The 12,333-nt window shown below is 44.1% G+C and overlaps 2 protein-coding genes across 2 annotated transcripts in view; both read right to left on the minus strand.

Annotated features, from left to right (window-relative positions):
- The window catches only part of LOC114643328 (B-cell receptor CD22-like), a 171,267-nt gene that overhangs the window by 69,360 nt on the left and 89,574 nt on the right, over nucleotides 1-12,333 (minus strand). The window lies entirely within an intron of this gene.
- Nucleotides 6,004-12,333, minus strand: part of LOC114643332 (B-cell receptor CD22-like) — a 359,848-nt gene continuing 353,518 nt past the window's right edge. Inside the window, exons 25-26 of the mRNA XM_051920772.1 lie at nucleotides 10,186-10,316; nucleotides 6,004-6,637 (exon numbers count right to left, since the gene is read on the minus strand). Of these exons, the coding sequence (XP_051776732.1) occupies nucleotides 6,553-6,637; nucleotides 10,186-10,316 (216 nt within the window). The 3' untranslated portion in view covers nucleotides 6,004-6,552. The remainder of the gene's footprint in view (nucleotides 6,638-10,185; nucleotides 10,317-12,333) is intronic.

Raw genomic sequence — 12,333 nt, forward strand, 5'->3', positions numbered from 1 at the left:
ACCTCGGGGTGCATCTGAACAACAGACTCGAGTGGAGAATCAGCACTAAGGCCGTCCACAGACATGAAGGAGACCGAGGTCAATTGGAGTACTCGGGCCACTCTTACATGTCTGCTACCAGTCTGTGGCTGGCAGTGGTAGTGCAGTGGAGAAAGGGCATCAGTGCCGGTGGTGCCAACAGGCTAAACCATCTGATTAAAAAGGCTGAGTCAGGATGGACTCACTGCAGGAAGTGTTGGAACAGGCGGTCACTCAGCAAGCTGCCTACTGTCCTGTATGAGGAGCACCTAAACCAACCGACTGAGACAACTGTGCTTTTTTACATTATTTATTACTTACATAAAATGGAACTCAATATTTGATATAGTTATTTATTATAAAATGTAATGCATTACAAACAGTGTGTTACAGTTGTGTTACTTTCTCAAGATTTTGTATAAAAAACTGCACATTTCTCTGGTCAGCATTTGCTATTAAATCCTAAACTCCAGTGCCTGTTGAAGCCCTTTTGGAACTCTAGGAGGGGTTAACGGACGTCACCCCTCGTTGTCCACAGTGGCCGGTCATCATTAGTAGACTGTGATGACCTGTGGTGGGGGGTTCCCCCTCAGTGTCCTGAGCATGCGCCCTTTCAATAGCACAAATGGTGCCCCTTTGTGTGTATACTGCAGACTTTAAGGAGCACATGCCCTTTGGTGTGCCCGGCGGATAATTGAACCAACTCAGCATCATCAGAGTTTGATGACCCTTGCTCCTTGGTTTTACTTGCAGTAACGTTGTCCCATTCTTTATCTTCATAGTTTGATGCCCAGGTGGGGGTCCCCTTTAGTGTCAGGATTGTGTGCTTTCAGAAACACAAATGGTGCCCCCTTTGACTAAATACCATGGACATAATTATCATACTTCTATGACCCCTGGGGGTCCAAAGCATTCACTCTGTAAATTTAATAAATGATGCCACTCAGAAGACAACACCCTAAATGGTCACCAATGTCACCTAATGGCTAAACTCATATATGAACTTTCATGTAACTGATGGGCACCACATCTGGGGTCGGTTCCTTCCTGTCAACCAAAGGTGCTTGGGTATGGGGGCTCATAAAAACATTTACGTAGATAGATACAGTGGGCTAACAAAGTGTTTAGACCCCATTACTTTCCACACACTTTATTGTGTTGTAGGTTTCATTTGAAATGGATAAATTAGCCATTTTGCCCGTCAGTCTGCACTCAAAACCATTCAAACATGGTGTCTAAATTAATCAAAAACTGAAATCTCTCCTTCCTAGAAATATGCGGACCTCCAGATTGTGCACAGGTGCCTCCTGTTTTGCTTTAATTCTCCTTGATTGGTGTCCACCCGTGGCACACTGTACGACTGGACATGGCGCACACGTGTTTCTATGTATAGAAGGTCCACAGTTGACCCTGCGTGTCAGGACATATGGTGACTGTGAGACTGGTATGCGGGGTGCACAGTGGTGCATTGCTGAGCCCCAGGGTTATTGTCCATGTCCAGGCCCGGTCACTGTCTTTGCCAGCTCTGGGTTTTCTTTTTTCTTGTTGGTTAACTTTACTTTGTCTTGATATCCCAAAGGGTCTCATGTTGATAGTTAACTCTAAACTGGCCCACTATAGATGCATGTGATTCACTGGCACCACAGCCACCGTTAGCCTTGTACTGCTAGGACAGACTTTAGCTCTCCATGACCCTAAAATTGGAATAAGGGGATGCGATAAATGGATGGATGGAGGTTCATCTAAGGAATTAATCTCATTTTACAGGAAGGAACAATTGGATTTTATGCTGAGTGACATTTTAAGTTACGATTAGACTCAATGCAGAATGGCTGGATACAACAGCATATAAAACCTGACATTTGTGCTCTTTTGTGTTCTGCAAAGTTGGCCTGACTCTTCACCATTTGCATGCTGATTCAGTTTCCTTTGAACTTGCGCAGGGATTTCCCAGAACTTCACACAACGCTGCACATGTGCTGTAGTTTGCAGATGATTGCACCTCTTTGGGGTGGAAAGCATCTGCTGTGTTTGGCTTCTTTCACACACCCGCAAGGTCAACAACTAAATATCTTCTAATTCATAATTAAAGCAGCAGAGGGACCTAAAAGTCCAAGAAAGTTCTTCTTAGGTTTTATAATGCACTGGTGAGGATTCACCTGGAGGACTGTGTGCAGCTTTAGTCTCCGTATTACAAATACAGATAGAGCAGCATGTGAGAAAGTCCAGAGAAGAGCAACTAGATTAATTCAAGACCATCCACCCATCCATTATTTCCCTTATCTCAGCCTTATAAGAAGCCATTTTTGTAGCCACTTCAGTACTCGGCAGCCTCGCTCTGTGACTCTGCATGGCCTGCCGCTTCATGGCTGAGCTGTTGTTACTCCTTGATGCTTCACAATACTAGCACTTGCAGTTGACCAGGGCAAATGTAGCAGAGCAGAAATTACAGTCGTGGCCCAAAGTTTTGAGAATGACCCCAGTGTTGGTTTTCACAAAGTTTGCTGTTTCAGTGTTTTTAGATCTTTCTGTCAAATGTTTCTCTGGTACATTAAAGTAGAACGACAAGCATTTCAGAAGTTCCAAAGTCTTTTATTGACAATGACATGACATTTATGCAAAGAGTCCATATTCGAAGTGCTGGCCCTTCTTTCTTTGTCAAGACCTCTGCAATTCACCCTGGCAGGCTGGCAATCAACTTCTGGGCCAAATCCTGACTGATGGCAGCTGCCCATTCTTGCAGAATCAATGCTTGAAGTTTGTCAGAATTGGTGGGTTTTTGTTTGTCCACCCACCTCTTGAGTTCTCAATGGGATTAACGTCTGGAGAGTTTCCTGGCCATGGACCCCAAATTTCGATGTTTTGTTCCCAAAGCCACTCAGTTCTCCCTTTTGCCTTACGGCCTTGTGCTCTGTCATGTTGGTCACCAAACTGTTGTTGTGATGGTTGGCAGAAGTTGCTCTTGGAGGATGTTGTGGTCCCATTCTTTATTCATAGCTGTGTTCTTAGGCCACATTGTGAGTGAGCCCTGCACTCCCTTGGCTGACATGAATGGTCTCAAGATGCTTTACTGTTGGCATGACACAGGACTGATGGTCGCGCCGCTCACTTTTTTATTTTTCCGGGTACCCCAAACAATCGGAAAGGGGATTCATCAAAGAAAATGACTTTACCCAGCAGTCCAATCCCAGAATGTCAGTCTGTCCCTGATGTTTTTCTTGGCTTCTTTGCTGCCCTTCTTGACAACCACCAGTCCATCCTCCACAAGTCTTTGCCATCCCTCATACCTGCCGGCTGCCCTGCAATTCCTGAGCAAGCTCTGCCCTGGCAGTGCCCGCTGCTGAATCAGCATTAGGAGATGGTCCTGGCGCTTGCTGGACTTTCTTGGGCACCCTGAAGCCTTCTTCACAACAGCAGTGGAAATGGGTTTTTGGGGATGAAGATCATTTTCATGGCAAAGAGGGACTGATAACTCTTCAGAACATTCTGGAGTAGATGCAAACAGCCAGCATAAAAACTGAGACAGCAAACTTCATATTTGTGTCATTCTTAAAACTTTTGCCCACAACTGTACACAAATTGGCTTGTAGCAAAGGTGGCATCCAATGATGGTGGCATGTTTAAAATCACTGAGCTCTTCAGTATAACCCAGTGCTTGTCCGAGGAGTTTGCATGGCTATGCACTTGATTTGATGGACCTGTTAATAATGAAACACCTTTAGTTAACGATGTGGAGGGGCGTCCATATACTTTTGGCCAAACAGTGTAATTTCCTGTGTCGTTGGTTAATATATTTGATTATTATGGCCTTATTTTAAGCTTGCAGCATCTGCCATGGTGTTCAATGCTTTTCAAGTATTTATTGGCTTGTTGCATCTTTGGATTGGTGTCGCCAGGTCAGTGCTGTTCTTCAGTTCATGCCAGACTGGCATCAGAGACAAATGTCATTCTGTAGATGTTACTATGTCTGCTGTACAGTGGTGTAGGGTGTCTCCCCCTACTGGCATGGTCCTCGTGTTACGCAGTGTTTTCATTGACTAGTGGCTTGGCGTCCCTGCAGTTCATTTAAGTTCACTTCTATGTGATATTCAGATTGTCATCAGGACCAAGACTTGGCTGAATTTGACATTATCTTGGAAATTCAGATTGATGGGGTCTGCCTGGAGAAGTCCAAATGCTGGTTTGGGCAAGGGGCTCTGTGTCTCAGTATAAGGTGGAGAACAGAACTGAGCACAAGCAATGTGGTCCACAGCTTCCAGGAATGGAAGATTTGAATTTCCAAGTCGGATATTCATTAAGAGTGAGATGTGAGATACTTGAAGAAACTTCACTTTAATTCTTCAAATAAAAACATCTTTGGAGGGGAAGGTTGAAAACACAGTGACGGTTAATAATGAAAGAGAGTCGGCCTGCTGCCTTGTCCGGCGTGGCTCGCTACATTCTGATTTTCACAGATCTCATATTTACCGTTGGGCAGTGCCAGGGGAAACCCATTTGGAGCTCCAGGTGGGGCTGACTGACATCGCCCCTCATTGTCCATAGGGGTGGTCGGGATTATTAGAGTTCGATGGGGGCGGCTTCCCCTCGGTGTCGTGAGCACGCGCCCCTTCAGTAGCCCAAGTGGTGCCCCAATGTGCATTTACCACAGACTTTTAAGATCGCATGCCCAGTGCTGTCTGAACAGCATTACAGGCCCCCCCGGGGCAAAGCAGTGCACTGGTGCCCCTACCTACACAACCACTAACAGGAATAAAAATGGAAATGGTCGATAAAATTGAATATATATTTATTTATATTGGAACTTCCAACAAAATCAGTGTTTAGGCATTAAAAACATGCTGTACAGCAAAGATTAATCAACACACACGTTTGAACAACAGAACATGAGCCTTGAAAAGCACAACAGTCTCAACATAGAAATGATACTCAATTAGTAAACCATACAGTATGAAATGGCTATGAATTATTGATTATGAATCAAGTGTTCCACACAAACATTTGTGAAATTTCTTTGCAGAGAATGGAGTTGAAGTGACGTTAACATCTGCACTTGTACGCTCTCCGTACACATACAGGCACGTGAGGCTGCAGAGGTGACCGCGATACTAAATATCCGAGGCGAATGCCAATGTCCACTTGTAACACAAAAATAAAATATTTATAGTTTAGTATAGTCTAGGATTTATTTACTGACAGCAAGTCACAACGTACATAGATTAGCATGGGGCCCCGGGCAACTGCCCAGCATGCCCATGCATTAAGGCGGCCCCTTGGTGTGCTTTAATTTCACTCGATATCATCAGAGCTCAATGAATTGGTGGAAGTGGGTTGCCAGTCCGTGTTCGTTGTGTATGCACATTCAAAACCTTTTTTTGACATACCACAGACATCATAATCACACTTTTATGACCCTGGGGGGCGATCTCCCTTGGAGTCTGGAGGGTGGGCACCTTAACGTTCCTAAATGGCATCCCCCAGACTGACCAGCTGAGGACTTTGCTTTGTTTATTGCTTACCCTGATACTTTAATTTTGTCAGGTGGTTTTATTAAACTCTTATTAGTTATAAGAATGCAAATGCAGCCTTCTATATTCTTTTTATTCAGGTCAGGTCAGGTCAGGAAGCTTGCTTTGGTACAGCGCTCTGCCGCACCCACCGCTATGACAAAACAGCTCGGGATCCTTGTTGGCAACAGACATGCTGGACTGCAAGGCCCAACCCCTTGTAATGACCCTCTATCCGCCACAGCCAGGTGTTACGTGGGCGACCCCCTTGTCCTGGTCCAGTCACTCGGGTCCTTAACAATGAGCCAGATCACCCTCTGGGAATCACGCCACATGACCGTAGTGCCATAACTGATGCCCACTCACAATGCAGGTCATGTGTCTCATTCGGGACTCCGTGAGCAACACAAAGTCAAACCAGTGGCCCCCCACATATGAAGGGGTCCAGTCCTCATCTCAGGTCACAGGGTAGCGTCCATGTCTCGCAACCATCTAGCAAAACACCAGGACTCTAACGACTTGGACCTTCGTCATTTTGCAAAATCTTTTTATTGACACATCAAAAAAATAAGAAAAAGAAAAAACCTCCTGGCCATCAGTTCAGCCACAGCTCTGCTACTTTCCTCCTTCACTGACATTTTGGAAAACTGACTGAATGTTTTGGAAGGAAGGACTTTTTAGATTCAAACATTCTGCCACTTTACAGCATTGTGCACACTCTTTTAATTTGAGAAAATACGTCCTTGTCGACAGCTTAGTTGAGGGAGTATACCACTTTCTGACAAGAAATCAGCTGGGAATGGACATGAATAATGGTCATTAAAGACTGGCTTTATCTGTTGGCTGACATACAGGGTCGGCGCTGGCTGCCATTCACGCACAGTTCAGAAGGTCATAAATGTGTTTTATCTCTCCCCAGATTATGGACATCCTCTTTGATGAAGGCAGTCGCTTCACTAAATTCCACACCAGTCCAGTTGTGCTCAGCCATCTTTATGTTGTCAGGGTTCAAATGCACTCACACGCCTCATCACTTCCTGGCAACTGAAGTGTAGATGATGTCTCCATTGTTCTCTGCTTCATCTTTTTTATTTGGTTCTTCCTTGGCTTGTGTACTAAAGAAACACCAATAAAGAAAAATATCAATAAATTACATGCAGTTCAATATCTATCTATCTATCTAATCCTGCCAACTACACTATCTATCTATCTATCTATCTATTATATAGTGCCTTTCACATCTGTCTATACACCTAAAGCCAGTCAGTCATTATCCAACCCGCTATATCCTAACACAGGGTCTCGAGGGTCTGCTGGAGCCAATCCCAGCCAGCACAGGACACAAGGCAGGATCAAACCCCAGGCAGGCCGCCTATACACCTAAAATAAAGACCTTTTTATTGACACAATATGCCACTGTGTCTTTTCATAATAACAAAATAAAGGTTATGACTGTGTTAGCAGATTTAAATAAAATAAATTAAAAATGTAAATAAAATATCTGTCTGTCATTCCGCATGCTCCCTATACAATTCTACACCCTTTGACCAATCAGGACCTGATTTTGCATAGTTGCTGTTATGGACAACATAGCCTACTTGACTGTTCCTGCTACCCGTACCTCTCTCTGGTTTACAGCAGAATTGCGTACCATAAAACAAACTGGTCACCACTTGGAAAGGCTCTGGAAGAAGACTGGTTTGGCTGTCCACACCCTGAACACCTGAAGGAGTACAGATGCGCCTTATCGGCTGCACGTTCAAAATACTGTTCCACCCTTACTGACTTTGGTACTTGTTGCTGTAGATCTCTTTTTAATACACTTAACAGACTTTGTCAACCTGCTGTTAAAAATCCTTACCGTATATACTCGCTGATAAGTTCTCCTGCGGAGAAGTCGGGACTTGGTTTTACTGTATATATTTTCTGGTATTTTATAATGTCGGTCGTATAAGTCGAATGCAGGAAACTCCCGCTATTGGTCTGAGAGATTATGATATGCTAACACCCACCTGAGAGAGGAACCACTGAGCACTTGGCCTTTTTTCCTATGTGGGTGTGGCAATGCGCTGTACCAGCGTGTGCTCCTAACCTCTCTCTCTCTCTCTCTATTGTGCCAACGTGACCACACAGTGATACCCAAACCATTCGGAAGTAACGTTCGCACTGTTTTGTGTTTTGTGTATCGCACACCCTCATACACCTTTATCGTAAGAGCATCCCTTATCAATGATGGAGTGTTCAATCAGAAGAAAATATGAAGCTGGTTTTAAATTAAAAGTCGTTGAAGTGGCGAAAGAAATTGGTAACTGTGCTACTGCAATAAAATTTGATGCGTCTGAGAAACTGATGAGGGATTGAAGGAGGCAAGAAGATGTAAAAAAAAAAATTAAGTGTCATATTTTTGAACGGGTGTATAAGTCGCGGTCTGATTTTATGATCGATTTTTCGGGTTTCAAGACCCAACTTATACGTGAGTATATACGGTATTCCTCTGTTGGGCACTGTAATCTATTTCTGCACTATTTTCAGTCTAAAATTATGACCACTGTGACAGATAGAGGCTCTGCCGACCCCTTGAACCCTCAGACCAGACGTCAGACACCAGATAAAAGTCCAAATATTGAATTTATTATAATAATAATGTGCACAAAGCACCCTCCTCTCCACAACACTCATATAAATCAATAATCCACTATAATCACAATCCTCCACTCCCAGATGCTTTGCCACCCTGCCTCCCAACTCAGCTCATCTGTCTGGGATCTCCCACAGTCCTTTATAGTCCTCGACCCGGAAGTGCTTCTGAGCCCTCAGTCCATGTGATTATCAAGCACTTCCAGGTCAGGTAAAAACTTCTCTTTTTCTTCAGCCCGGAAGTATATCATTTCTTCCGTTCCCGTGAGTTGGAAATACTTCCGGGCTATACGGAAAATATAAATCCCTGGTCCTCCCTGCAGCGACCCCTGATGTTATCCAGCAGGGCTGTGTATTAAAACTCCATAGTCCATGATGCCCTGCTGGAATTCGGGGCATCTCCACATTGCAAGGAGGGCTCCATCTAGCGGCCTGGGGGTATTGGCCGGGATGAATGGCCGGCTATATCCCACACCACATATCAAGGTTTCTCCACTAACCATTCCTCACTTCCGTTGATCGTTTCTACTTCTAAATCTCCAGTTTATTTATCTAAATTTAACCCCACTACATCAACTTATATTGCTGAAGTAATATCTACATTAAAACAATCTACCTGCCAACTAGACCCTGCCCCGACTCCACTGATTAAGGTTTGTGCTGATAACTTCTCTGCTCTCATTTCTCACTTTATCAATTGTAGTTTCCACACCTGTGTTGTTCCAAGTGATTTAAAAACTGCTGCTGTAGCCCCTGTCTTTAAAAAATCTGACTTAGATCCATTACAGGTAAAATATTATCGCCCATTTTCTAATCTTCCATTTATGGCTAAGATCTTAGAAACGGTTGTTGCTGCTCAACTTAATGATTATTTAAACTTGCATGACTTGCTTGAGCCTTTTCAATCTGGACTCAGAGCCCTACATAGCACTGACATGCTTCACTTAAGGTAACCAACGACTTGCTTATAACCGCAGATTCTGGGATGGCCGCTGTTCTAGTTCTCCTTGACATCTGATACAGTTAACCAGGACATTTTACTGTCCTGACTTTCAGCTATTGCTGCTCTTTCTTGGTTCACATCATACCTCAGTGGTCGCCAGTATTACGTCTTCATTAGGGAACACAAATCTGCCACTACTTCACTCACACAAGGTAGCCCTCAAGGGTCAGTTCTCGGTCCAGTCCCCTTGTACCGTACATGTCAAGGCGCTATATAACATGACATTCTGTTAGCCTTCTTAATGGCTTCTGAACACTGTCGGGAAGTTGATAGCTTAGCGTCCACTACGACTCCTAAATCCTTCTCATAAGGTGGACTCTCTATTTTCAGATGTCCCATTGTGTATTCAAACCTCACATAATTACACTTCTTATGTGTAATTCTTTACATTTACTGACATTAAATTTCATCTGCCATAAATCTGCCCAAGCCTGTCTGCTATCCAAGTCCTCTGTGATGATTTAACGGATTCTCAATTATCTGCTACTCCACCTTTCTTGGTATCATCTACAAACTTAACCAGCTTGTTCTTTATATTCCTATTCAAATCATTTATTTTTATTAAAAATAGCAGCGGCCCCAGCACTGCCTCCTGCTGGTCACCACTCTTAACGTCAGCCAGCTCTGATGAGGTTCCTCACACCATCACCCTCTGCTTCCTGTGCCTGAGCCAATTCTGCCCCCATCTACACACCACACCCTGAACTGCCACTTCTGTTAGTTTGATGCCCACCCCCTCATGTGGCATCTCATCAAAAGCTTTCTGAAAGTCCGGATTAATAACATCATGGGCTCCACTATCATCCTACTCTTTTGTTTCTCCCTCATAGAATTCCAGCATGTTAGTACAACATGTGATGAGAGATACCTTCAGGTGGATTCAGTATTAAGAAAAAAGCAGGAAATATTTTATTATCGGAAAACAAGTTGAGCACAATAGAGGCTTGAGCTGCTCTTCTTCAGATGAAGACGCATCACATGGATAGGTGAGACACTCAGCTGAATTAAAAAGTCGTCACGTACCTTTTCTTTAGGTTGGTCTTAAACTGCACAGATGCGTAATTCAGAGTTTGGTCGCCCTGGTCACCCTCAGTCTGCCGTGCAGGTTCCTCATTAGGCGCAGATACGTTTTCATAGATGTTGTCTTTGGAATTCTTTAACAAAACAAAGAAAGAAATCCATGAATGCCAACCAGCATGCTACATTTACTTTATACAACATATGGTAGGTTAATTTATTATGGGATACAAAATATTTCATTGCAGCCATGGCATGGATACGGTCAAATGAACTGCGAATGATTTGATTCTTTGGTAGCACAGCCACATAGAGATCAGGGTCTCGACTTCAGCTGCACTATCTGGGATACTGAATTCATCCACAATCTGTGTGGAACCCTCATGCCCTCCATGTTTGTGCAGCCTTTTTTAGAAGAAGAGGAGACATGATTGAAGTGTATGAAGTTATGAAGGAAATTAGTCCATTGGTGCAAGACTTCTTCTTCTTCTTTTGGTTTCTCCCATTAGGGGTCGCCACAGCAGATCATCTTCTTCCATATCTTTCTGTCCTCTCCATCTTGCTCTGTCACACCCATCACCTGGATGTCCTCTCTCACCACATCCATAAACCTCCTCTTAGACCCTCCTCTTTTCTTCTTCCCTGGCAGCTCTATCCCTAGCATCCTTTTCCCAATATACCCAGTATCTCTCCTCAGCACATGTCCAAACCAACATAATCTCACCTCTCTGACTTTGCCTCCAAACTATTCAACCTGAGCTGACCCTCTAATGTCCTCATTTCTAATCCTGTCCATTCTCGTCACACCCAATGCAAATCTTAACATCTTTAACTCTGTCACCTCCAGCTCTGTCTCCTGCTTTCTGGTCATTGCCATGTTCTCCAACCCACATAACATGGCTGGTCTCACTACCACCCTGTAGACCTTCCCTTTCACTCTTGCTGATACCTGTCTGTTACAAATCACTCCTGACACTCTTCTCCACCCATTCCACCCTGCCTGCACTCTATTTTTCACCTCTCTTCCACAATCCCCATTACTCTGTACTGTTGATTCCAAGTATTTAAACTCATCCGCCTTTGCCAACTCTACTCCCCTCATCCTCACCATTCCACTGACCTTCCTCTCATTTATATACAAGTATTCTGTCTTGGTGGTCCTACTGACCTTCATTCCTCTCCTCTCATACCTCCACCTCTTTAGGGTCTCCTCAACCTGCTCCCTACTATCACTACAGATCACAATGTCATCAGCAAACATCACAGTCCATGGGGACTCCTGTCTAATCTCATCTGTCAACCTGTCCATCACCATTGTAAATAAGAAAGGGCTCAGAGCCGATCCCTGATGTAATCCCACCTCCGTCACTCCTACCGCAGAACTCACCATGGTCACACTTCCCGTGTACATATCCTGTACCACTCTTATGTACTTCTCTGCCACTCCTGACTTCCTCATACAATACCACAACTCCTCTCAGTCACCCTGTCATATGTTTTCTCCAGGTCCAGAAAGATGCAATGCAACTCCTTCTGGCCTTCTCTCTACTTCTCCATCAACATCCTCAGAGCAAACATCTCATCTGTGGTGCTCTTTCTTGGCATGTAACCATACTGCTGCTCACTAATCATCACCTCACTTCTTAACTGAGCTTCCACTTCTCTTTCCCATAACTTCATGCTGTGGCTCGTCAATTTTATCCCCCTGTAGTTACTACAGTCCTGCACATCCCCCTAATTCTTAAATATCGGCACCAGTACACTTCTACTCCACTCCTCAGGCATCCTCTCACTTTCCAAGATTCCATTAAACAATCTGGTTAAAAACTCCACTGCCATCTCTCCTAAACACCTCTATGCTTCCAAAGGTATGTCATCTGGACCAACGGGCTTTCCATTCTTTCCACTGGTGCAAGACGGTGACTTTAAAATGAGTTCATCGAGAACATGGGGACACAGTTGGAAAATTGTAAGTTTTGCACAAACATTAGGAAGTTTTTCTTCACGCAGAAAACCACAGACACATGGAATAAGTGACCGAGTAGTGTGGTGGACAGGAGGACGTTAGGGACTTTCAAAATTCGACTTGATGTTATTTTTGAAGAAGTAAGTGTACAGGACTGATGGTCTTGGTGGGGCTGAATGGCCTGTACT

Source organism: Erpetoichthys calabaricus, chromosome 17, assembly GCF_900747795.2.
Source record: "Erpetoichthys calabaricus chromosome 17, fErpCal1.3, whole genome shotgun sequence".
Lineage (NCBI taxonomy): Eukaryota > Metazoa > Chordata > Cladistia > Polypteriformes > Polypteridae > Erpetoichthys > Erpetoichthys calabaricus.